Source organism: Penicillium alfredii (assembly GCF_028826965.1).
Source record: "Penicillium alfredii strain IBT 34128 chromosome Unknown utg000011l_segment0_segment0, whole genome shotgun sequence".
NCBI classification, from domain to species: domain Eukaryota; kingdom Fungi; phylum Ascomycota; class Eurotiomycetes; order Eurotiales; family Aspergillaceae; genus Penicillium; species Penicillium alfredii.
The window spans coordinates 1,929,471-1,953,521 of record NW_026622708.1 but is presented as its reverse complement, the minus strand read 5'-3'; the positions used below and the strand labels follow the sequence as shown (position 1 = coordinate 1,953,521).

At 45.9% G+C, this 24,051-nt stretch overlaps 11 protein-coding genes across 11 annotated transcripts; 6 read left to right on the top strand and 5 right to left on the bottom strand.

Moving 5' to 3' along the window:
• Nucleotides 1–1,815: 1,815 nt before the first annotated feature.
• NUU61_009146 (class I SAM-dependent methyltransferase) lies at nucleotides 1,816–2,801 on the bottom strand (the record flags this gene model as incomplete). Its single annotated transcript, XM_056659671.1, has 4 exons — nucleotides 1,816–2,216; nucleotides 2,276–2,526; nucleotides 2,583–2,693; nucleotides 2,749–2,801. 4 exons carry the CDS (start codon nucleotides 2,799–2,801, stop codon nucleotides 1,816–1,818), a joined length of 816 nt encoding a protein of 271 aa, XP_056507964.1.
• A 1,021-nt stretch (nucleotides 2,802–3,822) lies between these two features.
• NUU61_009145 (uncharacterized protein) lies at nucleotides 3,823–4,587 on the top strand (the record flags this gene model as incomplete). Its single annotated transcript, XM_056659670.1, has 1 exon — nucleotides 3,823–4,587. The coding sequence occupies one exon, from the start codon at nucleotides 3,823–3,825 to the stop codon at nucleotides 4,585–4,587; it is 765 nt and encodes a 254-aa protein (XP_056507963.1).
• Nucleotides 4,588–5,344: 757 nt separating this feature from the next.
• NUU61_009144 (Zn(II)2Cys6 transcription factor domain-containing protein) lies at nucleotides 5,345–6,653 on the bottom strand (the record flags this gene model as incomplete). The annotated part of the gene is made up of 2 exons (XM_056659669.1): nucleotides 5,345–6,502; nucleotides 6,579–6,653. Coding segments are annotated over 2 exons (1,233 nt in total), but the record flags the coding sequence as incomplete, so codon positions are not given.
• Nucleotides 6,654–8,288: 1,635 nt separating this feature from the next.
• NUU61_009143 (uncharacterized protein) lies at nucleotides 8,289–9,539 on the top strand (the record flags this gene model as incomplete). The annotated part of the gene is made up of 1 exon (XM_056659668.1): nucleotides 8,289–9,539. The coding sequence occupies one exon, from the start codon at nucleotides 8,289–8,291 to the stop codon at nucleotides 9,537–9,539; it is 1,251 nt and encodes a 416-aa protein (XP_056507961.1).
• Nucleotides 9,540–9,874: 335 nt separating this feature from the next.
• NUU61_009142 (uncharacterized protein) lies at nucleotides 9,875–10,921 on the bottom strand (the record flags this gene model as incomplete). The annotated part of the gene is made up of 2 exons (XM_056659667.1): nucleotides 9,875–10,242; nucleotides 10,318–10,921. The coding sequence occupies 2 exons, from the start codon at nucleotides 10,919–10,921 to the stop codon at nucleotides 9,875–9,877; spliced, it is 972 nt and encodes a 323-aa protein (XP_056507960.1).
• Nucleotides 10,922–11,328: 407 nt separating this feature from the next.
• On the top strand, nucleotides 11,329–13,668 carry NUU61_009141 (Hsp70 family protein; the record flags this gene model as incomplete). The annotated part of the gene is made up of 9 exons (XM_056659666.1): nucleotides 11,329–11,434; nucleotides 11,515–12,029; nucleotides 12,101–12,145; nucleotides 12,203–12,272; nucleotides 12,329–12,590; nucleotides 12,663–12,765; nucleotides 12,821–12,954; nucleotides 13,018–13,231; nucleotides 13,291–13,668. 9 exons carry the CDS (start codon nucleotides 11,329–11,331, stop codon nucleotides 13,666–13,668), a joined length of 1,827 nt encoding a protein of 608 aa, XP_056507959.1.
• A 131-nt stretch (nucleotides 13,669–13,799) lies between these two features.
• On the bottom strand, nucleotides 13,800–14,324 carry NUU61_009140 (putative NUDIX domain; the record flags this gene model as incomplete). Its single annotated transcript, XM_056659665.1, has 1 exon — nucleotides 13,800–14,324. The coding sequence occupies one exon, from the start codon at nucleotides 14,322–14,324 to the stop codon at nucleotides 13,800–13,802; it is 525 nt and encodes a 174-aa protein (XP_056507958.1).
• A 1,113-nt stretch (nucleotides 14,325–15,437) lies between these two features.
• Nucleotides 15,438–15,710, top strand: NUU61_009139 (uncharacterized protein; the record flags this gene model as incomplete). Its single annotated transcript, XM_056659664.1, has 1 exon — nucleotides 15,438–15,710. One exon carries the CDS (start codon nucleotides 15,438–15,440, stop codon nucleotides 15,708–15,710), a length of 273 nt encoding a protein of 90 aa, XP_056507957.1.
• A 669-nt stretch (nucleotides 15,711–16,379) lies between these two features.
• Nucleotides 16,380–17,606, top strand: NUU61_009138 (uncharacterized protein; the record flags this gene model as incomplete). The annotated part of the gene is made up of 6 exons (XM_056659663.1): nucleotides 16,380–16,413; nucleotides 16,473–16,543; nucleotides 16,600–16,811; nucleotides 16,869–16,950; nucleotides 17,010–17,298; nucleotides 17,347–17,606. 6 exons carry the CDS (start codon nucleotides 16,380–16,382, stop codon nucleotides 17,604–17,606), a joined length of 948 nt encoding a protein of 315 aa, XP_056507956.1.
• Nucleotides 17,607–18,896: 1,290 nt separating this feature from the next.
• NUU61_009137 (uncharacterized protein) lies at nucleotides 18,897–19,415 on the bottom strand (the record flags this gene model as incomplete). Its single annotated transcript, XM_056659662.1, has 1 exon — nucleotides 18,897–19,415. One exon carries the CDS (start codon nucleotides 19,413–19,415, stop codon nucleotides 18,897–18,899), a length of 519 nt encoding a protein of 172 aa, XP_056507955.1.
• Nucleotides 19,416–21,020: 1,605 nt separating this feature from the next.
• NUU61_009136 (uncharacterized protein) lies at nucleotides 21,021–21,941 on the top strand (the record flags this gene model as incomplete). The annotated part of the gene is made up of 2 exons (XM_056659661.1): nucleotides 21,021–21,507; nucleotides 21,571–21,941. The coding sequence occupies 2 exons, from the start codon at nucleotides 21,021–21,023 to the stop codon at nucleotides 21,939–21,941; spliced, it is 858 nt and encodes a 285-aa protein (XP_056507954.1).
• Nucleotides 21,942–24,051: the final 2,110 nt, after the last annotated feature.

The window sequence follows — 24,051 nt, the reverse complement described above, 5'->3', positions numbered from 1 at the left end:
GTAGATATTAAAAGATTTTTAATGCTAAACTCGCCTGAATTCTACTAAATTTCGATATTCCGATAATATTGAATATTAATCTATACTAATTAAAGTAAGCCTCTTTAAAATAATATACTATTTTTTTTAAATAGATAGTTTTTCTATCGCTAAAAAAGAGAAGCTCTCTTATTTTAGCTAATAGCGAAAGTAGTATAAAGAGGTTAAAATTCTCGTAGTTAGTTACTAGGTATAGAAATATATTAATCCTAATACTAAATCCCCTAAATAACTAAAGGAACTAATAGAGAAGACTTTAAATAATATACAACTGTAAAGAATATACTTGGCAGGGTATAAAACCTGTCGACCAGGTAAAGAAAATGAACAGAATAGTTATTGACGGATTAAATAGTATATCCTTGTTGCTGTCAAGACTGAATCTTGTTTTGCTAGCCTGATACGAGAGTATCAAATTATTATATAATATCCTTAATACTCCCACTCAGCAAGGAGACAAGATACCAAGCTATCCGAAAGAGAAATACGGGTTCTTCGTCCTGATTCGTCGACACATAAGAAAAAGCCGCGGTGATATTTCCGGGGCAGTCCTATTACACAACATAGAAGACGTGCCCGAAGATTGGTGTGACGACAAGCCTAATATAGACTCCCCAGTTAGTATCGAAAAATGACAACATTCTTTTCGGAGAGAATGTGGCTAATCTCTTCCCATACACCGGTAATCTCGAGGTTCAAATTGCGAGATGTTATGTTCGCATCAAAAAGATCATTCCACAATTGTTCGAGTGGAAACTGAAGGACCTCGAACAAAGAAAGCAAAGAAAGGAGCTCGATGATTTCTTTACCAACAGCGTGATTGTCAACCTGGCTCTTACCGGGGTATTCATGAGTCTGGCCTCATCGCACCTTTTCTCTCTTGATGGTTGGGTCTTGGTCGACCTGTCTCAGTATGGTCTACAGCTGCAGAAGAAACCTAGGATCCACTCGATCGGATCCGTCGTGTATACTAGATACCTACTTAGCCAGAGAGCACAGCCCCGACTCTCGCCGCAGCCGGAACATGAGTTGTCTGAGAAACCTTGAATCCCATGATATTCTGTGGTTTATCCAATCCGAAAATGTTTCTCCGAATATGTGCACATGGTGAAGCACCTAGAAGCCTGCTCCCAAAAAGATTGTGGAGGGAAAACTGAGGAAATCGAAATCCTTTCTCGATCTGACTCATTTCCTGTTTTGAATCACCCTATGCGTACCTATAGGTTGGTAGTGAAGTCAAAAGCTTCGGTTTAAATGGCTTGGCCGTCACTACTCCGAATGCGCAATTTATAGCTCCTAGGTTAATATCGTAGGCGTGGTTGAGCATCGCTCCAGCAAGTTCAAGCATGCACGCCTCTGCATCGCGTTTATGGATCAGCGTCGGCAGATGCAAGGGAAATCCTTTTGCCCTTTCTACCCCACGCGTAGGAGAAGGGCAGTAAAAGCCGCGACGGGCATATATTTCGATCAATATCTGCTTTTTGCAATCCCCAGCTTGATACAAATTGCTCGCCGATAACATGTGCATTGGCGCCACCAAACCCTGAAGTAGCGACGCTCGTACGCCAAGGTAATCCCACTGGCCAAGTCCTTGGCTCAGTGACTAAAGAAAGCGATGATGATGATTTATAGAAGGCGACGTGATCATTGGTGGGATGACCCCCCGTTGAATAGCACCACAAGATAGATTCATATTGACGAGGTTCTGCAATCCCCTTAATTTAATACCTCTATAATTTCGAAGTGGGTTGCTGTTTATCGCTATTCCGCGATCCGTTACTGTTTCTGACCGATAACAGTGTATCTGGTGAAGGCCAAGTATGATCCATCTCGTGTCTCCTTGGCAGCCTGGTTCAGCATTTGCTTGAACATGGCAGCTGCATCTTTGTCGTCTTCCTTACTTCTTGCAAGGACTTCGGTAGCCAGCAGTCCACATTCATGCCAGAATAACGCTAGGTGTGGGGGGCACTCTTTAGCATCGCATTCAACCTCTTTAAACTGCTTCTTGGCGAACAAGCCGGGAAGTTTAGGTACCCAAGCCGGGCGAAGTCTGTCGTCATTACCCTGAAACATTTTCAGCAACTTGAGCTGTGCATCGGCCTCGATTTCTGGCCTGATCTTCTCCAATCGACACGAGTTTACGTCCATGTCTGTCCATTGCAGGTATCCGCCCGGTTCTATATAGAGGTCAATTCAGCTCGATCGGGAAAGCAGAGATATCGAAGGCTTAACTTACTGAGAAGCTTAGCCAGGTTGTCAAGGACATGTTCTAGATCTGGCTCTTGAAGAACAAAGGCGAAAAATCGGATATGAACCACGTCGTAGACGCCAATTAAGTGCTCTGGCACGTCATCTTTAATATCCCATAGATTAAACTTGACATTGTCCGGGAGCATTTCTGGCAGCGGTGTAGCATTGAGGGAGATATCCAATCCATCTAGTCTGACCGAGCTTGGAAACTTGTCGACTTGATCTGTGAGCCATATTCTACAGAAGATTAACAGATTTTTCAGCGACCGAAATAAAACCCCAAATGATCTTACCCAGTACCCGTGCCCACATCTACAATGCTCAAATTCGCTGATTCAGTGGGAATTGATGGATGAATGTGGTATCCGAAGAGCTGCACAGCGAGATGGTGCTGTAAATTAATTCTGTACATTCTTCTTTAGTTTCCATATTGCCTTGCTTTGGGGTTGGATGAGGTACCGGTTGTTGTCCAGGTAGTCCCTGGTAAAGACGTAATCTTTGGCAGATGACATTGTTCCTTGCCTGGAGAATTGCAAGGGAGTAGCTTTGAATAGACACGGCGGATGATGTAGCGACTTGTGTTTTCTTGGCAGGCGCGATCCTCGATATGCCAAAAACAAAAAATTTAGAACCAAAGAACGAAATGTAAAAAGAACAAAGCAGAAGGAAGCCTTATTTATGGCACAGTCGGGCCGGTCAGCCTTGTGCTTGACTACTATATGAACCTCACAGACCCGCGGGGTATTCACCTTGGTGGCTTGGGGGCCCATTTTCTTTGTTCGATCTGCTGAGTGGCGAACCATAAATAGACCCAACCAGATCCTTGCAACTCAACTACTTTTTCAAGGTTGGTTCAATTATCATATCTCATCTTACATGAATTGCGTCGGACTAGCCTTCTCCGGCCTGGAAGCTGCGGACGTAGACCCACTCTGGACCTAGGTCCACAGTCGTAGGTCTACCCAGGCCGTCAATTCGTCAACTGGCGGCCGGTACAGCTGAGTAGTAGTGTCCTTCCAGAAACGAGCCACTTTAATAATATCCAATGAATCGATGAAAAATAGATAGAGAGAAGGTAAGTGAGTTGTAGTGTAGTAAGCCAATCATAACATGCTTACATAAGCGAATTCTACACTGCCAACTATGGACTCCACACCAACCCAACTGTTCTCACCCTTTCGACCAAGGAGTTCATCTTGGTCGCGCCATCTGAAATTACATGGTACGCCGTCATCCTTTGATTCATGAAACCAAAGGAAAGTTTGGCGCGACATTTTTGTGTGGGATTTCGTTGACAGCAATTCCGGTTGAAGTTAATGCCTTAGGCAGGAAACATTGGGACCCCGCACATGGATCTTGATCTTGAATTCCGTTGCGAGCTTTTATCAAATGCCACAACCCTTTCACCTATTACCCACTACCCCTCCAAATTTTCTCGCCCTACCATATTACAAGAGGCCTGGCAACCTCCAAGCGGTGTCGGTGCGCGAACACTTAGAAGTCTGGCAACGATAACCCAGAAAAGAGACAACAATGGACAATAACCTGCCAGAAGAGGTGGAAGCTTACCTCGAGGAAATGGTCCAGCGTCTTACCGATTACCTGAAAGACCAGCTTGTCGGGGTGTATCTATTCGGTTCAGCCAGTTATGGTGCCTACGAGTCTGGCCTCAGCGACCTTGACGTACAGGCTATAGTGAAGGATCCGCTTGACACTGTTGAGAAGCAGGCAGTCATATCCCGTTTGAACCAGGAAGCCTTGCCTTGCCCGGCTACCAAACTCGAGTTTGTGGTCTATGCTCAAAGCGCTGTGGATCCGGCCAGCTGTCACCCTCGGTTCGAACTTAATTTGAACACAGGACTTCACCAACCCGATCATATCAGCCTTGATCCCGCTAACGAGTCAAGCCACTGGTTTTTGCTCGATATTGCTATGGGGCGCGAACTTGGCCGTAATCTGTACGGTCCTGATAAGACCGTCGCTTTCGGCACTATCCCCCGACACTGGGCTTTAGAAGCAATCGCGAATTCGCTCGATTGGCACCAAGCAAACGAACTCAACTCGGTCAACAGCGTTCTCAACGCCTGCCGAGGCTGGCGATTCATTGTCACAGGTGAATTTTCTTCGAAATTGGACGGGGCCAAATGGGCCATGCAACAACAGGGCTGTCCGGACATTGTTAGCCGTGCCATTGCAGCCCGCAAAACAGGGGACGAACTCCCTGCGGCCCAGGTAATGACGCTTTACCATATTGTTATGACGGCCAACCGTGCCGAACTCTCAACAGATGTTAAATGAAAAATTGCCCTATCTACGGCAGCATGCGAGTCATCTAAGTCACTGAGCAGGTGTTAGTTAAATATATCCCATTATATTCTCGAGTGTTGTAAAGCTAGTTAAGTGTCTCCTCGTCTGCAGTAATGTCTTGAGAATCGCATCGGTCCTTGAGTCATTCATTGAGCTGCCCGCATTGAATGTTAAGATAGTATAGTTGAAGATAGCGAATAAGAGGCTATTTTTAGCGTACTCACGTGATATATATAGTATATCCTAAGAAGATCCTCTTAAGAAGGTCCTTTTGTCCTCCCTTATTAGTTCCACGTCAGAGAGAGTCTGCGCCGTGGGGTTGATTGGCCTTGCACAATTTCTTCTGCCGCGCTAAACACTAGCTGTGGTTGGGTCTATAACAACTATCTATTAATATAGACGGATCGATGTAAAAGAATATTAGCGAGCTTTAGTGGTTAGATAATCAAATAATTAAACAGAAGCAGTTCAATTAGAGAATAGAAATATTATATATCAAATAGTAAGAAGATACTAAATCTATATAATAAATAGATACTGACCAAAGTCTATGATACTCGGCCTAAGAAACCAGGTAGACTAGAATGGAGAAACCATTAATTCGACACTTCACTGAATCCTGTATTCGATAGCCATGTGAACGCTTATACCCGGTGCTACCCCTATCTAGCTTTTTTCGCGAGCTAATATCTTCAATCCGTAATCACATCAATAAAATCTCTATTATCTATTCATTACATCGAGGGTATTATGAGAGCTCATCTATTGACTGGGGAGTCATCGCAGGTGTCGGCAAGCCACTGCTAGTATCCTGTGCAGAAATAACTTGCAGCGGCCAGGTCATGGTCCACTCCCATTCCGGGGGTATGATACTATTGATCCCGTTGATCTCTCGCTCCGGAATCCCCCTCAGCCACCAGATATCCTCGGAGCTCTTCGCGCAAGCAAAAAGATGAGCGAGGATGACGAGAGCACGCGGACGTCGGTGAGAAATGAGTTCAATAAAGCGCATGGGAAGAACAGCCGGAAACCCGTTGAACATCTTCCGGACCACAAACCCGGTCTCGCCCAGCTGCACAGAAATATAAAGGTTTTCGAGATACGCCACGGCCTGTTGGTAGGTCTCGGCTGTCTCGTTATCTACCTCCTCCTGACCGGGGCGATAATCAAGTAGAAAGTGGAAGGGCTTAAAGGGGCCCGTATAGACGTGTCCTCCACGTTGCAAGTCCCAGAGCGTGGGCTGCGCCAGTAGGAGCGGACATAAGAGGGAGTTAGACCGGATGAGTTGGTGATAAACAGTTCTCATGACCGTTCGGATGCCCCTTTGCATCGACATCCATAGTAGCGGCGGCTCGTAGGGCCCCGTGGATGCCTCCGACCGCAGGAAAAGGGTGTAGAGGGAGATTAGCACGGCGTTGAGACAGGTCGACTCGGAGGCCGCGGTGTCGAGGTTCGCGGTGAGCTGACGATGCCGCTGCAGCGCGGAGTCGATGTAGCCATGGTACACGGGGCGCAGTTGGTTGGCCTCCTGCGGGAGAAGGGTTGCGCGGTGCGCGGCCCCGAGGGCGAGGAGGGTGTGCAGGAGCGGCTCATACTCAAACGCCATCTGCGGCACCGACATTCCCCACATGTCGCGGACCGAGGACACCTGCGCCGAGCTCATTGTACCGGCTGTCTCCGTGACCCAGTGGTGCATCAGTCGCAGCTCGAGGATGCGCATGGCCCCCATTTCTGGCGCGCGCAGCGCCGGCTTGGGGTTATTTTGAATGAGCTGTCTTCTGGAGCTTTGGGGGATCGCACGCTGGTCACGCTGGTCTAGGTTATAGACTCGCGTCGGCAGAGTCGCGTATTCGCAGTCTACATTATGGCGAGCGCAGTGGCTGCATCGCGGTCGCTTCTCGTCGCACTACCGCCCTCTCATCTGTTGGCTTCTTGGCTTCTGGAAATCGCTAGACACCCCCGGGGAGGATCAATAAGCATACCTTAACCTTGCGAGCCTTGCAGCGAGTGCAGCCTGTGGAGGACTTTCGATGATTCCAGCGTGGAGGCATCGTCTGCGCTAACGAATGCCAGCTGAGTCCCCGCCAAGCGAAGGATCTCGGTTTCGGGAAGATGGTTGTATAGGGGAAAGTGGGCGTGGGTGGAGTTTTAACTGCCGTTTGGCCCCCAACGACCCCTAGATTGACACCTCGAGATGGGGGCATCCACTTGAATCGTGTGGGAATATATCGTGTTGCATGCTGTGAAGGGGAGTTGTCAAATTGGCAGAAGAGAGAAAGAAGACTGTTTACCTGGTATGGTGTTTACCTGGTATGGCAGGGTCAGTTGGCGCGTATCAATGCGCGTACAAAATTCAAAGAATCGACTTTGGGCAAGGCAGATGATTCAATATTATTCGAATATAACGCTGGAAGAATCACGACCGGGGCGAGTATGCTTCAGCTGGTAATTCGCATATGGGATCAATTGTATATTGGCCCGACAATCGCAGTACTAAACTGGAAACCTCGCCTCGGAAGACCATTAGTATCTTGACCTTTCGCATGCCAAGAACACAGACATACAGCTGATTCAACAGTAGAAGAAGAATGACAGGAGTGAGACATGCGGCCTCTGTAGCGGTGACCATGTCAGACGATGCCCGAGGAAAAAGCCAATGTAGCCAGAGAGTCCGAGACCAGTTTTGTGACGACGACAACCGATCTCCACCAGGTGTCTATGCTGATCCGCAAGCCAGTCCAGCGCAATTGACGGACTGATACAGACTAGCTAAATGTAGAACCATGGGGGTTCTGAGTCAAAGGGGATGCCCCCAGGAAGCCCCAGAGAAGCCCGACGATGCAGTCTCCGACGTGGCCACGCTGCTCGCTGACAAAGGACCTGGGAGACAATCTCCAATTCAAACTGGATATCCAATCCAGCGATGAATACTCTAAGTGGATTAAGCTATGCCACAGGTAGGGCGGAAAGAGAATCCACTTATTTACACCCCACAACTTGTATAGCAGCCTGTGCTTAAGATCCCGCCGGTTTCATAGAATAGTTCACGAAATATCACGCCTAATCTAGAAAGAATGAAGGCAGTATCTTCTGATTAACCCATGAGTACCTCGGGGGAGGGGGCTAACTATATACAAGTTATCCCAAGCTGCAGCAACTCAGAAATATATACTTCTACTTGTAGAAGTGGCCTGTGAAGCTACTAGAGCACGACAAGCTTGTGGATATAAATAGATGGCCATTGTTCCACTACAGGCAGCCCCCAAAATATACGAAGCAGCCAACCGACCCACCGCCAAGTCGCTTTGGCCCCGATGGACAACCCCGATCCGACGAGATTCGGCATGGAGAACGAAAACATACGAAAGAGCCAATCAGAGACCGGTTTCAATAGCGCACTATACCGTGTCTGGACGGCTATCCTGCGATCGACGCGAACATAGCCCAGAGTCAGCATGGCTTACAACACACGCATGGGATTCGGCCAGGAAGGATTTGCTGAATCACCGACATTTGGTTTAAAATTAATGCCTCGGGGCCGCTGATATGCGTGGCCTGCATCATCTTTTTCGTCATAGTAGAGAGGCGCACCTCGTCCTGGCCTGTGCAAAGAGAACCATTTTTGCACCCTAAGACAAACATCAACAACGCCATATACGCTCTGGTTTTCGTGTCAAACCTGTGTCCGCAACATGGAATCCAAAGACGTGGCTCACAGCTCTTTCGAGAAGTGGCATGAATCCACCGAGAAGTGGCAGCAGTCAAAGACGGACATGCAAACTCGCACCGCAAGCGCCTGGTCCGACTCGAAGGACCGGTACTGTCAATCCAAAATGGAGTTCTTCCAACGATCAGCAAACGGATGGAACAACACTAAGGAACGGTACTATCAATCGAAAATGGAGCTCTTGCAACGATCAGCCGATGGATGGAACAACACCAAGGATCGATGCCACCAATCGACCGTGGGCATGCTGCATCGCCAAGCAGAAAAACTATACCAATCGACAGACCGAATGAACCGAATAGCGATCCGCACCAGCCTGGACAGGATTCAATCCGAGCCACCAAAGCAACTTCCACAGTCGATGCCCCTATCCCAGCAGTCACTACCGGATTCGCAACCACCATACAAGCAACCGCCTCCCGAAATTGATACCGAGTCGATGAAATCCAGCACGCGATCCCCAAGCACACCCACAGACCAGCTTCCCGAAAAACCAAACGACCAGATCTGCACACTTCTCAACACGACCGAACGTGTTTTTGCTGAAGTGCGCGAGGCCAAAGAGTTACGCGACTGCAAGGCATCACAACTGGGCGAGATCGAGCGCAAGTGGATTGATTCGACCGTCAGCGACGCAGAGGACGCGGCCCGCGATCTCGCCTCCCTCCTAGAGGCGTATCGCGTGGAGCAGATGAAGAAGGGAAAAATTAGCCTGAGCAGTCGCAAGCGCTGGAAGAACAACGAGAGCCATCGGGCGCTGGAGAAACACCCGCGACTGCTTGTCTATCAGAACCGACTCAGCATGGTATCCAGCCATCTCCACGCCCTAGGCGTTCCCACAGACTCTACCCCTATGGAAATTGACTCCAAGCCCTACGTCCCGGAACTCGCATCCAATCCAGGCGAGACGGCGCTAGTCGAGATGGGAGCTGGGTCTGTACCGGTGGTCTCGGAGCTTTCGGCTGAGACGCCCGTGATTGATCGCCGGCAGTTCCCTGAGATTGCCGAGCTTTCCTCGGAATTCTCCCCGATTGTTCCCCGTTCTGTCAAGCCGATCCCCCAGATAGTCGTGACGGAGCATGTCGAGGCCCAGCCACCCCACCCTGCGAGTCCTGAGTCTCTTCACTCTGCGCCGCCCAGCTATGAGGTGAGCGAAATGAACGAGATGCTGGCTTGGCGAAATTCAAAAAACACCGGCCATTTTGAGGAATCATGATTTGTGTCTGTTTAGGCCTGTTTCTATTCACTGCGACGGAAGAAGATGATACCATTTGATATTTGCGAGTTGGGATGTTTTGAATGTTCAGGGCATTGAGCATCTTTCTTTATTCTATTTATTTTTAGCTACTATACCATCTGCTATTTGTCAACCTTCGAATACACGATCCCTTTCGGTCCAGTCCTTCGTTCAGATTTGCTTTATTCAAGTCTTCTTTATCTCATATTCATTTCAAGGCAAAATAGTTTTACTGTGGGTAATAGAAAAAAATAAAAAGATAATCTCTCAAGGATAATCAAAGACAAAAACTTCACAAAGCAACAGTAATTAAATTACAACTTCCCCTGAGTCGGTTCAGCAAGGACCTGTCCCCTTGATAACCGCCGGCCATGTTCATCGGTGACCTTGATAATAGCCGGATGCGTGTCAATCTCGCCATTAGCCGTAGGATCCGACCAGACAAAGCTGAATGTACAAGGGTGCTTGAAGAGCCAGGCACCCGTGTCTGCAGCTGCTTTGGCTACATCGGCAAGGTGGGCAATGCGTCGGGATTCAGCGAGGCTCGAGTCGCCGTAGGGCGCAAAAGCTGAAGTAAAGGTTTCGGCGAGCCGTGCAATGGCAGCATGAGGTGGTGGGGAGGGGTCTCTTTCATAGAGATGGATGGTCAACATGCGCCAAGCGAAAAGGGCTTGATCTGTGTCTGTTACCGTAAAGAAGTCAGCTTATCCTTCCAACATCTAACGGTGGTTCCGTGGCATAGAATGTGACAACGAACCTTGGCTGGAATACGATGCCTGCGGTTGTGGAGCCGATGCAAGAGCAGGGGGCAAGAGTGTCTGTTCCCCACTGCCTGGCTGAGTTGCCGATAGAAGAGTCCGGACAAGAACGTGGGTAAGAACAGCTCGCTGGTTCCTGGGAGTTGAAAGGAGAGCTTCCAGCGGACCGGGTAAATATGGCGACTGAAACTGAGCGGTTTGGACGGCAGTGGTGGAGGTCAAGGCCGGCGAGGCAGTTGGCGAGTAGAAATTTTCAATATGCAGACTAGCCTGGTCAAATATCGTCAAGAGACGCGTTGAGACCGTGTTATCGTCCACCGGTTCTGGGGTGTATCGAGCGAGGTCGATGTTGGGAAATTGCGAATGCCTCGACGCTTTGTGGGGTGGTGCATATTGACCCATTGGGATACCGGAAGATTCATTGGAATAGCGGGCAGAGTGTCTATTCTTGTCCATTCCTGATTTAGTTTCTTCAAATTCTCTGACATTGCGATGAATGCGTGTGTGGCGGAAGTAGAGGAGGGAGATCAGGAGGCATAGAATAGCCGTGCCCAAGACAGAGCCAATAACGGCACCAGCCAATGCACCGGGAGCGACATCCATCGTTTGATTAACAGGAGAGTCGCAATGCTTCGATACTTGTGGTCAAGTCAGGCAGTTGTAGACGAGGGTAGGCGAAAGTAAGGAGAAAAAGGAGGAAAGGAGCGAGATGGATCCAAAAGACTCTCGCCCCAAGGGCCGGTGTCTATATGACTAGTGATTATTTCTTTTTTATTTCTGTTCTCAGGAAGATCATTCAGGGATTGCGCTGTGTTGAACTCAGTTGATGGACATAGATCCGAGACCAAGAAGGATCGCGGGGACCCACATCTTTAGCCTCCTTCCATCTCCGAGCCGAGCATCAGTGTGCTGATGAACTGGAAGAATGAGGCCTCCAGGGCGATTCTTAAAACCGCTTTATTTCCCCTGGCATGTCGTGCAAGAGTCGTAATCCAAAGAGCCCCTGAGTCATGGACGAGAAAGAAGTGGTTGTCAAAACCGTCCCCGTCGTTGACGATGACTCGGGATGGCATCCTGATATCGTGGCCGGTATTGACTTTGGCATGACCTATACGGGTAAGTAAATATTTTGTGCTACGGAGTACTTAGGAGGTACTGCAGAAGAGATGCTCACAAACCAATCTCTATTGAACCAGGCGTTGCCTACTCGTGCGGACCAGAATGGCTGCCCCCGAAGACGATTCAAAGATGGCCCGGGAAGCTGCCGGGCGAGCTCACAAACAAGGTACAAACATGCATTGAATACGCCCCGGGCGCAAGCTCCCCAAAGGGCTGGGGGTATTCGTGCAACCAGGACAACCCCGACGCAGACATCAAAGAATTCTTCAAGCTCCACTTAGCCCCCTTGTATCGCGACAACCACTTGCAAGGGCCCAGCAGGCTGGAGGCTCAGAAGTGGTTCCAGGATTATATTGGATCTATCTACAAGCATGTGGTGACCCATCTCAACAACACTGTGCCGTTATTTGAATCGCGAAAAGTCGAATTTCTTTTCAGCGTGCCGACGACATGGAAAGATGTGCGCATGATTGAGGAGACAAAAGCAGTGATAGAAGGCGCAGTCAATGCAAACTGTCCAAATCACAAAGCTTTCATCGGGTTGACGGAGGCAGAGGCTGCGGCGGTTTACGCGTGCAAACAACATTACCAGGTAGGATATACTCGGTGTCGTTTCATAAATGCATCGGATTCAACTAAAGCAAACGACGACATAACTTGTAGAAAAACGACATCATTCTGATATGTGATGCGGGAGGTGGAACGACTGTGTGTATACCCTATTACACCATTCCTCGAGGCGCATTATCCACTGACATTCTCTAGGACGTGAACGTTCTCCGGTTGCTGTCAGCAAGAGAGCCTACTAAACTGGAGCAACTAAGCAGTGTTGAAGGTAAAAAGAAGCATACACCTATTTCAAGCCCTGGGATATCGCTGACGGTTTGACAGGCAGGCCCATCGGCTCAGTCTTTGTCGACAGACATGCTCACCGAGTAATCACCGAGAGACTCGAACGCATCAGCAGCCATTTAAAACATTCCGCTGGAGAAACCGCATGGTCAATGATTTCAGAGCGCTTTCAAAGAATCAAGTGTTCCTTTGGTGCTGAGACAGCACTCACCCCTTGGCTGAAAATTGATGTGCCCTCGTTGGGTGCCGAGTCGACTTTCCCCGAAGCCGATGTTTACAATGGCCAAATGCGGCTGCCATGGTATGATTTACGAACAGCCTTGAAAAAAATCCTCTGAAGGTTCTCTTTGTTGCAAATCTGACACCTGGCTAGGGATATGGTCCAGGAATGCTTCGATGGGAAAATCGACGAAATGTGCAATCTTCTGGATATGCATCTTCATCAGATGAATATTGATCACCCAGGCCAGCAAATAGTACGAGCCCCATACAAAGGATTAGCTTTGAGACAAGAGCTAACAGCAAATATAGTCTTATCTTGTTCTCTCCGGCGGCTTTGGCAGTTCTCCCTATGTTCGCCGACGTCTCCTCGAACGTTTCGGGAATGCAGCCCCAACCAAGCCTCCCAACGCTCTCAATATGAACATTTTACTCGCGGACGAGCCGTATGTATAGCATACCACTGGTAGTTACTGATTCCTTATACTGATTTTGTCTCTTTCGCATAGTCAACTCGTGGTGGTTCACGGTTTAGTCATGGACAGAACGCAACAACTGAAACAAGGAGTACAGACCTTTGGCTCGCGATGCTCCCCGGTGAGCTACGGAATTGTCTGTGACAAACTATACAATCCAGCGAAGCATGTAGGCCAGCCTTTATGGCTCGACCCTCATGACGACAACACATATGCCATCAATCAGGTTGACTGGCTAGTGATCAAAGTATGGCATGCTAGAAATCTTTCCAGCTGGGGGTCAAAAGAAATCTAACCTTTGTCCAGGGTAAACCCGTTCCTAGCACTGGAGTATCCAAAGCATTCCAAATCCGAATGGAAAAAGGCCAGCAGAACGAACCGTTCAAAGTGCAGTTTGTCATGTCAACGCTCGCGCGCTCTGAACTCCCCGAAAGCCTCAATCAATATGGTGTCCACCCACTCTGCAGCCTAGACATTTTCACTGATGGGGTGGAGAGGAAACTCAAAAACAGACACTGGTATAACTTCAAACCCGCATTTTGGAGAGCTAACTTCGATGTGAACGTCGTGGTTGGAGCAGCCGATCTGAGATTTGAGCTGTGGTCGAATGAAACCAAGATTCGCACCAGTGGACATGACCCAGTAAATGTCAAGTGGGAGCCGGCTGGCGAGCAGGAGGATTGAATTTTATTCCTGCATTTCTGGCGATATTATATCTATACAATAGTTTAATAACAGGGGTATCGGAATTGACCATCTTTTATTCAAGGCAGGCATATAAACTCTCGGGCTAATTTATGTCATGTGTACAATCTCTAGCGCACTTTCATGTTTATCAAATGTGACGCGGCATGAATGACAGCTTGGGCAATCTGCTTGTCGTCGTCGAAAGTCAAGACCTCACCGACATGTCCGATCCCCGTCCAGATAGCCTCAAAGTCCTCCCCAGTCTGCTGCGTCCCCAATTCTGGTACCGCCTCCGAGTCGCCTGTTGCGGCAAACCAGTAAATTATCTTGAGTTGATTGTTCGTAACCCGCTGGCTAACAGCAACGGGCTCGGTCGTAGCCTGTGAGCTTGTGTCTATCTCACTACTCACTGGCGAGGTAGCGAGAGTTGTGATGGGTAAGGGAAGACATGTCACTTGGAAGCCGGTCTCTTCAAATGTTTCTCTCGTGGCAGCATCGTGCAATGTTTCGCCGATATTTTTCCGTCCTTTGGGGAGAAAGACCTCTCCAGTTTTCCTCCACCGGATGAGCAGCACTTTCGCTTGGTGTAGGTTGAGGCTGACTGTGCCGCAGCTAATCACAAACTGATCAGAGAAATGTAATGACCTTTCCATGGCAGGTGATGTTGAGACAAATGCCGATGATGACTGATCAAACAAGAGAAGCGAAGGGAGCCCACTGAAAACGCCTCCAGATAGTTAGCAGAATGTAGGATCTCGCTGAAAAGCGGGGGATCTCTTTCGCTTCTGCCAAGGGAGATATGTGGTGGCAGATCGATTGTGCAAAAGTGTTGTTGATTGCAGCAAAAACGATTGTCGAGTCTTGACGCGAGGCGCCAAGATTGCCCCCACTGTACACAGGCATAAGAGACAGAAGCGCGCATGTTTGTTAGGTGACACAACTGCGGGTCGAGTCCGATCTTCATAGTAAGCAACTTATACCCTCACAAACTAAGGTAGTACCTGGACACGAGAATTGGCTCAAGGCGCAGCCGGCCTTTACGGCTTGGAAAAAAGGGACCACTCAATGTTCTTTTACTGCAGAGAACCTCTTGATAGCGGATGCCTCAGATATGCTGCTTTAGTCAACTCGCTCTTTTTGTCTTTTCCTTTTTGTTTTTGTCCCTCGCTCCCAGATTGTTGCAGATAAATTCGCTTGTCTGCGAATAGATCAATTTCGGCCAGATTGCCTTCTTCTTTTTCCATAGGTCCAAGGGCTCGCTGCATACCAACTATGGCTCTTACGAAAATTTTCTGCCTATAAGGCTCCATGAGAAAGAGATAGGTTTAATAAAGCAGATATTGATGTGGATTTTCTATGCTAACTGCCATCATCAGAGCACTGAAAAGGTGCAGTGACAGCCAGCGAGAAATTCTTGAAGCAAACTACGGTCGAGATGACGAAGAATGCACTGCAAAGGTGAAGGTGGTTTTTGAGGATCTGGGTATGACCGAGGCTTTCCCGTCTCACGAAAAAAAGAGTAGCAGCAGAGATTGAGGATTTTGATCAATTCGGTTGGTGAGTCAGGTGGATTGAAGAAGGAGGTGTTCAGCTATCATCTTTCGATTTTAATAATCATCTAGCATGTCTGTCCATCCAAGCCCTAGGGCTATGAGAGAACATCTGTGTCGATGCCATTGAAGTCTATCAAAATCTCTTTGATGTATGGCAGTTGTGTTGCAATTCCGATCCCGGTAGATACCAGGAGAACATGACCAAAATCCCTAATGGTCGTCGAAGATATCATGTTCGCCGATGAAAGTACAAATGGATGGATCGCAACCACCCAGAAAGTCTGCGCGACTTACGTACAGTACCATTGTCTTCACAACGATCGCAAACGGCCGCCTTTGATAGACGAATTCCATTCTGGCTCTACTGAGCAAGATGTCACACCAATCCATGTCCTCTACATGTTGAAGCAGGTGAGGCAGAGAGCAAAGACGAACCGAACACGAGAAGAAAAGAACTTGAGCTGGGATCTAACCAAGCACCAATGAGAGAGCGGTTTGGCGAGGGAGTAGGGTGTGTGTTTCTCGCTGTGTTTTTAGCAAGTGTCAATGTCGGCGTCGCGCAGCCGTGAGGTTGGTAACCCCTTCCACTCCGTTCCTCCGTTTCAGGGCATGATACATATCGTCAAACTACCACATGATGGTCCCACTTGAGGTCCACAGCTTTGAGATGGCCACCGAGCTCCCGAGAACTGCGAAGACACCAAGTCACGTGCATTTCCTAGTACCCAGCATCCCCCAGGCAGTTTCGAATATTATGTGCATGAGTCCAACTACATAGCCTTGATAGATTTGGCCAAATTTTTCATATGATTCTATTGCTCAATTGCTCTCAATTCAAGGACTATTGCGGAAGTGGTGGGAAGGAGACATCGGCGAGCGCGGATCTCGTGGAATTGAGTAACTAGCTATAGTAGTTAACTAATCAAAGTTCCTTGATGACAAATTCAACGGGATCGGGTGTTCGTGTCTCCGGTTCAAGAAAGCCGGTGTCCGGGGTATTACGTCGGAATGCCGGCTTCCTGGCTTCCGAAACGCATTGCAATATCGGGATGCTAGTTTCATGGAAGTTAAAAACCCACGCGCCCCAAGGAGGAATCGAAGTGAATTTTGAGCTCGAACCCAAGCATTCTCCGAGTTTTAGCCAATAAAACCAAGATGGTCAAAGTTGCTATTGCAGGTGGCTCCGGCAGTATGACCAAAAATCCAGCTCACACATGATAAAGGGTCTGCAGGCTAACCGGTGAAAAGACGTTGCGCGGGAGGTGATCGACCGAATTCTTGCAAAGGGGTCTCATGAAATCGTCATCCTAAGTCGGCAGGTATGATACCTACTAACTATTGGCTAAAAGAAAGAGTCTTCTTACTAACAAACAAGATCCCTCGGAGCACTGATAACGGCAACACAAAATGGGTCCAGGTCGACTACGAGAGCAAAGCTTCTCTCACGCGGGCCTTTTCTGACATTGACACGGTCTTGTCGTTCCTGGCCATACCAGACCCGAGTTGTATGATACGATTGCAAAAGAACATGATAGATGCTGCCATCGAGGCTGGTGTCAGAAGGTTCTCACCTTCGGAGTGGGGCAGGTACGTTGTTTTTTTTGGCAACTAGCAGTTGTACTTAACCCTAATAAGTGACTCTAGTACGGTCAAGAGTGATATGGGGATTTACGGATACAAGGATGAAATTCGGCGATATCTTGCCGAAGTAAGCGAAGATGGCAAGGTGTGTTTTTCAATCAATGGTGGTAAACCCCTGGCTCAAATGCTGATTGAAAGGCGTAGCGGTTGGAATATTGCCTTTTTCAACCCGGATTTTTCACCAACTACTTTGGACACCCCTATTCCACTGCGAAGCATTTCTCCATGAGCGCTACCTATGTCGATTTTGAAAACCGAAGGGCGATCCTAGTTGATGACGGTGACTACAAGATTTCTCTTACCACAGTGCAAGATTTGGCTGGTGTAGTAACCGAGGCCCTTGACTATTCCGGTCGATGGCCGACTGTCGGCGGATTTTCCGGATCCGAGATCACACTGGCCGAATTGATTCGGTTAGGGGAAGAGATTCGAGGTATGTACGGTTCTAGGTTTTCCTTTGGAATAATCTAACAGCCTTTAGGCCCCTTTCAGGTTGAAAAGGTTTCTTCTAAAGATCTGAGGGCAGGAGAACTCAAAGCGTCATGGTACCCCGTGGTTTCTCATCCATCGATTCCATCGGATCGGTCAGATGAGATGTCGAAAATGATTACCACATTCTTTTTGAGAGGTGTATCTGAAGGCGGATGGAATTCTTCTCACGAGTGGAATGACCGACTCCCGAACTATCCATTCATTTCTGCCAAGGAGTACTTAACTACTCTTTGGAAAGGAAAGCCTTGAATTGGATTGAATCTTTGTAAGAGTGGCGCCGCTCTACTATATGAGAGCAAAACCAATTAAAATCGTCTGAATTCGCCTCTTTAAATAGTGCAATTCGTCTCGCAACAAAATGGAAGAATGCTACGCGTTGCTAATGGATCAGAGTGAGTGGTCAAACGTTCAAGGGCTCTGACGGTAGTTGCAGTAATGATGTGGGTAAGAGCGACGCCGATTCCTGCGTCGCACTAATCGTATTGTAGTGCTCTAGGGTATACACTACAGTAATGCCTGCTATACATGAAGTCAACCAAGAGATCACACGGGCCATGAGAGGAGCCGTGGCCTTAATGGAAAAGCTAATCTGCCATTTTGGTACGGTTGCTGCACTCTGGCAGTAAGCATGCATCCATATTTTCTTTACACGAATTAAGAACGCGAAGAAAATACATTATGCTGGATTTGATTCACCAGACTTCTTGTCCACATTCTCCCAAACAAGCCAGAGAAAGATGAACACTTATATGACATACGGAACGAAAGGAAAGTCAGGTGGAGACAACGACCATTTACCTTCAAAGAACGAGAAAACTGCCAATTTGACAACTCAATTATCCAATCTCCAGATAAAAAAATAAATCATAGAATACTTTTTGAGAGGAAATTCAGTTCACTATTTTACAGTAGTTCCGGAAATTGGTATCACCACTCAAACTATTTTATAGTTCCTGGAGCCCTAATGACAAGGCCCACTAGGCACTAGCTATGTATTAGACAGACATTGCTCTGATTCGGGTGTTGCTAATGTGTCTGTGTTGTAGTGCACGCCAATAGACAATGTCAGATACTGATTAGGGCTAAACTATGCTCTATATATTTGATAATTTTCCACTACAGCTCCCCAATGTCGAGACCTGCATTTTGGGAGTGACCTTTGGCGCTGTGTTCCCTTGTCCCCACCATCTCTACACACCAGTCCAGGAAATTATCAAACCCTTGGCTGGAATTATCTGCATAAGATTGCCAATGCCGCCGAATGAGCGCTTTCAACTCTGCAAACAAACTCTTCATACTAGTTCAGGTCGGGCGAGTACGGCGGCAGAAACACTAGTTTGACTTCCTTGTCAAGGCACGGTTGCTCATTTTTCTCGGTGCGATGAAATGATGCATTTTCCATGATCAAAACTGACTTAGGCTCGGGATATTTCCCACAGTGCTGAAGAAGTTCTTCGATAAAAGACACGGGAGAGTAGAGTTCCATCTTGTGTATATGCAGGGAGAATTTGGTACCGTTGGGGGGTGGAATTTAGATACCTACACAGGCGTCGTACCAAGGGGAGACCAGCCGGTTTTTCTAAACCCTATTCGCTTATCACACCCGGATTCATCAACCTGAACGAGGTGGTATAAGCAAAACTCTGAGATGAGATGACAGTAATCGTCACGCAAATCTATGTTGCGCTCTTTTGCTTTTTGTCGAGCTGTCTTCTTAGACCAGCCTTTGCGATGTAGGGCATCGCTGATCGTGGACTTTGGTACTGATACATCAAATTCATCAAGAAAGAGGAGCTCTATATCATAAAGGTAGAAATCCGGCTTTTCGAATAAATGATCGCATAAGTCTTCCAGCATAATCGGAGTGATGGTCCGTGGCTGTCCAGCTGTGATAGGAGGAGCTTTAACGTTACCGAATAGTCGCAGGTTAGATCGGATCCTGATAATGGCGCGCTCGCTGCAGCCAGCAGCTTCCGCCATTTGCGAGGTAGTTAGTTCATCACTGCTAATCATGTCATGAATCAGCACGAGCGTAGACTTGGCTAGGTTGGGAGCCATGGTTGGTTGCACAGCCAGCCGAAGTGTCAACCAAGTAGGTGTGAAGCTTGGGAAAGTTGACGTGGGGCATTCGGTGGCAGCCTCGAGATCTGACAGGTAATAAACACGTTACTCGCTATTATAATAATCCGGTAATTTACGGTAACCGACAAAACTAATGAGGCTGAATTGGTTTCTTCCCCAAAAAAAAATAGTTCAGAGTTTCGAGAAACAATGAAAGAGTGTCAGTAGTGACACTGTTTGTCGGAACTACTTGTAGAAGGTTGAAATAGTGTGGGAAGGGGGAGGGACGTATGAAGGTGAGTCATGACTCTGCAACTTGATGGCTGGAGAGTATTTCGTTACGTTCTACAACTATATGAAACCCCAGGCCTGAATATTAATAGTTATACGAGTGGAAGAGTCTCTCACTGATTGATGTCAGATTTAATGGCATGATGAGGCCAATCTTATAAAGTCAACAAACGGGGTGGCCAGAATATCAGCAAAGGGTTGCTTATCTTCTCAAAGCTATTCTGTTCCGGCTTAACTTTCAGGGACATCAATAAAAGTCCATCAAATCCGGTCTGGGCGAATTCGCTGTTAATGGAAGCTTCTTCATAGAAATGAGAATTCGCGACGGCGCTCCTGCAAGAGGTATGGCAATGACTTTCCTGACAATCTTCAATCTCGGGCTTTGTGTTGGGACTCGGGCTCTGCTAGCCTTTCTCCACCGCCTCCCTGACCACCTGTAGCGGACCTATAGGTAGCAAATAGCTTCGCTTCTCTTTTTCTCTCCTATAGACAATTTAATTCTCTCTCCTGTGTGCCCTTTCCCTTTAGCAGGCATGCTTTTCCCAGCTTCCCATAGTGCTTTCTGAGAATACAGTTATGCCCATGGATTTAGGGACGGATCACTACATGTAGACTTCTGCGCCCGTCAGCGCCTGAACCCTGGCCCCCAGAATCCTCTTGCTCCATTCTAGATGATGGAGCCGTGGGAAATTTTCTCCCCGGGTATTGCGCGATCCCTAATACCCTTTAAAGCAAATGAACGTGAATTGCTATCCCCAAAGAATACTGAAATATTCATCTCTGCTCCCTCTCTTATCCCGCTCTTCTGCACCAAAGAAGCATGATGACATCACGGCCTAAGAAGACTCGATTGACCCTTTCTCTCTACTCATCACGCACGATGTTTACCCTGGTTTTGACCTTCCCTTGGTTGCTGCACGCCCACATCCCAGCTCCCAGAAATGGCTCGAAGTGGACCATTCCGGGGGGATCTCTCGACGTGCCGACGACCCACCTCCTCACTACACGCTGGCGGACGAGATAGCGGGAAATGACCAGAGTTACTTTTCCTACGCCGAAGATTAACGGGAGCCGTTTGGTTATGAGCTTGATCAACCGGTGTCCTACGACGACAGAAAAGAAATCTACCAAACCTTTCAACGGCGCGATCTTCGAGAGAAGATAGCAAAAGCAGCAAATTTATACCCCAAAGCACGAACGGTCCGGTCGACCAAATGGACTTTCAAAGATAATCAGGGCAGTCCCTTTGTCTTGTACTTCAAGAATAATAGGATGGGGGAACATCGTTTGGCGACTAAAGTCCCCAATACAATGTCAGGCCAAGGAGATCGAGTCCGGTCGAAGGCGAAGCGGATTGTGCAGCAAGTTTTTCCAGCTGAGGGGGTTTATTGGGATGGACTACTCCAGAAGGGGCCGCCAGCGGGATTGATTCTCGATATGGAATTGATCCAAAATAACGACGAGTGCAACCCCTGGAACGCAATTACTCCAATGGTGACCCCGCTGGACGCTTTGCTCAAGGAGGGTCATCTAACCCGAGAGAATCTGGTGTTACGAATCGGGGATCTCGCTAAAGCCGTCGCCTATATGCATGAACAGAAGATCGCCCACTTTTTGCTGAATACCGAGAGTCTCAAAGCGACCCTTGGTACACCCCCGAAAAAATTCGAAGAGTCACACGCGGGGTTAAAATGGATAGAGACAATGGTAATTGGGGAATTCCGGAGCGCATCGGATGCGAAAGAGTACGACTTTGATGGGCAGGAGAAGCCCAACTATCAGTACTACCAATCCCCTGGTTAGTGAACTAGATATTCTTCGTAATATACCGATGAGCTTGATTATCCTAACGAGGATATAGAATTGAGGGTTAATCATTCCGGAGAATCCGACGACAATCACGCCTATGCGTTGGCTATTCTGGTACTCCGTCTCCTCCTACCAGAGGGAGAACTTGAGCACCTGGAAAAGCTCTCTAACGAGCTTCGAATCAATGCAAGGCGTACATATAATCCTGGTAATCGCCCGAAACAGACGATTGACATTCTAAAGAAATGGAAGAAGGACTTTGAATGGGATTTGTCGGACGATATATTGCAGCTCTTGGCGAAGATGCTCTGTCCAGCATCGTATGGGCGTTTTGCTCCTGAGGGCCGTATGAAGGTCAAGGATTTTGCAACCGACTGGGAAGGGTCATCGGATTATCAAAGTGCTGAAAAAGCGACAGAGTAATGATAGCCGACCGGGGAGGGGGGTTTCTATATCGCATTTTGTGAACTTATACCGATGCCTGAATAAAGGAAATGATATCTGTATCACACGGTATTCCGTAGATCCTATGTATAGGGAGACTTCGGCAAAACCTAATAGATACCGATGCCTCAGACTCTTCCTATATATACTTACTAACTGGTGTAGGTGCTCCCTGGGGATCCTAATTCCTACTCAAATCTTAAAATTTCAATTTTATCTTAAGACCAGCTTATACGCCCTGAAGGATAGCACGTAATTGTACAAAAGACGAATAGAAATAGAAAGAAAACGAAAAAGAAAAATATACAACGGCTAAAAGTATAGTAGTAGTCACCTAGCGCCGCCGGTTTAGTCGTGGGCGGCTCGCCGCTATCTTTAGTCAGCCTTTAGGCGGCTTTAGGTAGTAGTTTATCTATTTAAATATTTTTTATCTAAAGACCGCCTAAAGACTAAAGGCTTAAATAAAAAGGCGTATTTATATATTTTAGCTCTAGAAGAAATTATAATAAAATATATAATAAATAGGATCTTTTATTAGATAAACTAAGTCCTATATTTTTTTCTTTTTATTTTTATTAATCTATTTACTCTTGATTATTAAAAAGAAGAAAAATAAAGTTTAAAGATCTTATATTAAACTTTTCCTATATTATTAACTTTAGTAAATATAATAATTTAGAGATTATATATATTATTCTCCTATATATTATTATATAATATAATTATATATTTCTTATTTTTAATAAATTAGTATCTTTATAATCTTTCTAAGAATAATATTAATTTATTTTAAATTTAATATTCTAGATTTCTTTTACTATATCTATAAGTTTTAGATCCTCTAGATATTAAAATCTATAAGATATTTCTTAAATTTACTATATATAGTATAAAAGGCTATATTAAAAAAGATTTGTAATAAAAATAGTTAAGTTCTTTTATAGAGATTTTAAAGTAGGAATAGTCTCTTAAAGGAAATATAAATTTCTAAAAGAAGTATTTATAATATTAAAATAGGTTTAATCTTTTAACTCTTTTTATATTAATTATTATTTAATAGAATAGCTTAGTAGATTATATAAAGACTTAGAGAAAATCTTAATATTTTAAATATAGAAATAAAAAAATAGAGTTTTACTAAATAACCTTACTATATTTATAGCGTAGTTATAGTATTAGGACTTTTAAGAGTACTATAATAATCCTTCTAATCAAATAAAGGTATAACTAAATATAGTAATATTACTCTAGATCTCTATATATTGTGTTAAATCCTAGTTAATCTTACTCTTTCTCTTAAAATTAGTCTAAAGCTACTAATCTACTTAATCGCTATATATTATTCTATTATAGAGAATAAAGGCTTTCTTTTAATTAGGTCTAATATATATAAAGGAAAAGAGGGCTGTTAAAAAATATTTAATTAGAGAAAATCTTAGTTAAATATATATTAATTACTAGATAGAGTAATTAAAGGGGTTAATAATATTAGATAGCTAAGATTATCTATCTTATTATTATAAAGAGAGGATATTAAATTCTAAGGTCTAATTTATCTTCCGATTTACCTCCGAAGTATACTAAAGCGATCTTGTGAACCTCGTGAGTTATAGTAAAGATATTTTGTAGATAGTTTAGGCTAGAATCTAGATTAATAGCCGAATAAAGATAGTAATTATAAATTACGATAAAAACGTACCTCAATAAATTATATTACGAATTTCTATCTCGATACTCTTGAAGGTCTTTTACTAATATATAAACTATACTCGATATTCTAATAAGATAATATAAGGATTTATAAAGTAGAAATCTCGTAAGAGTAATTTGAAAATTATAGGATTTAGATAATCGACTAGTCTCTATTTTCGCTTAATCTTAACCCTATCGAACTAGTATAGCGATTTCTAAAGATCAAAATTCTTTAATTATACCCTTAGCTAAGTAATAAAAGATCTAAATTAGATTAGGAGGTTTTTAAAAAAGCTATATACAAAATATAGGAACTGCTTAATTAAAACGTTATTAATAGCTTAATTCGATCTATACCTCGTAGAATAGCTGCTATACGCGTAGTGAAGGATTAGTA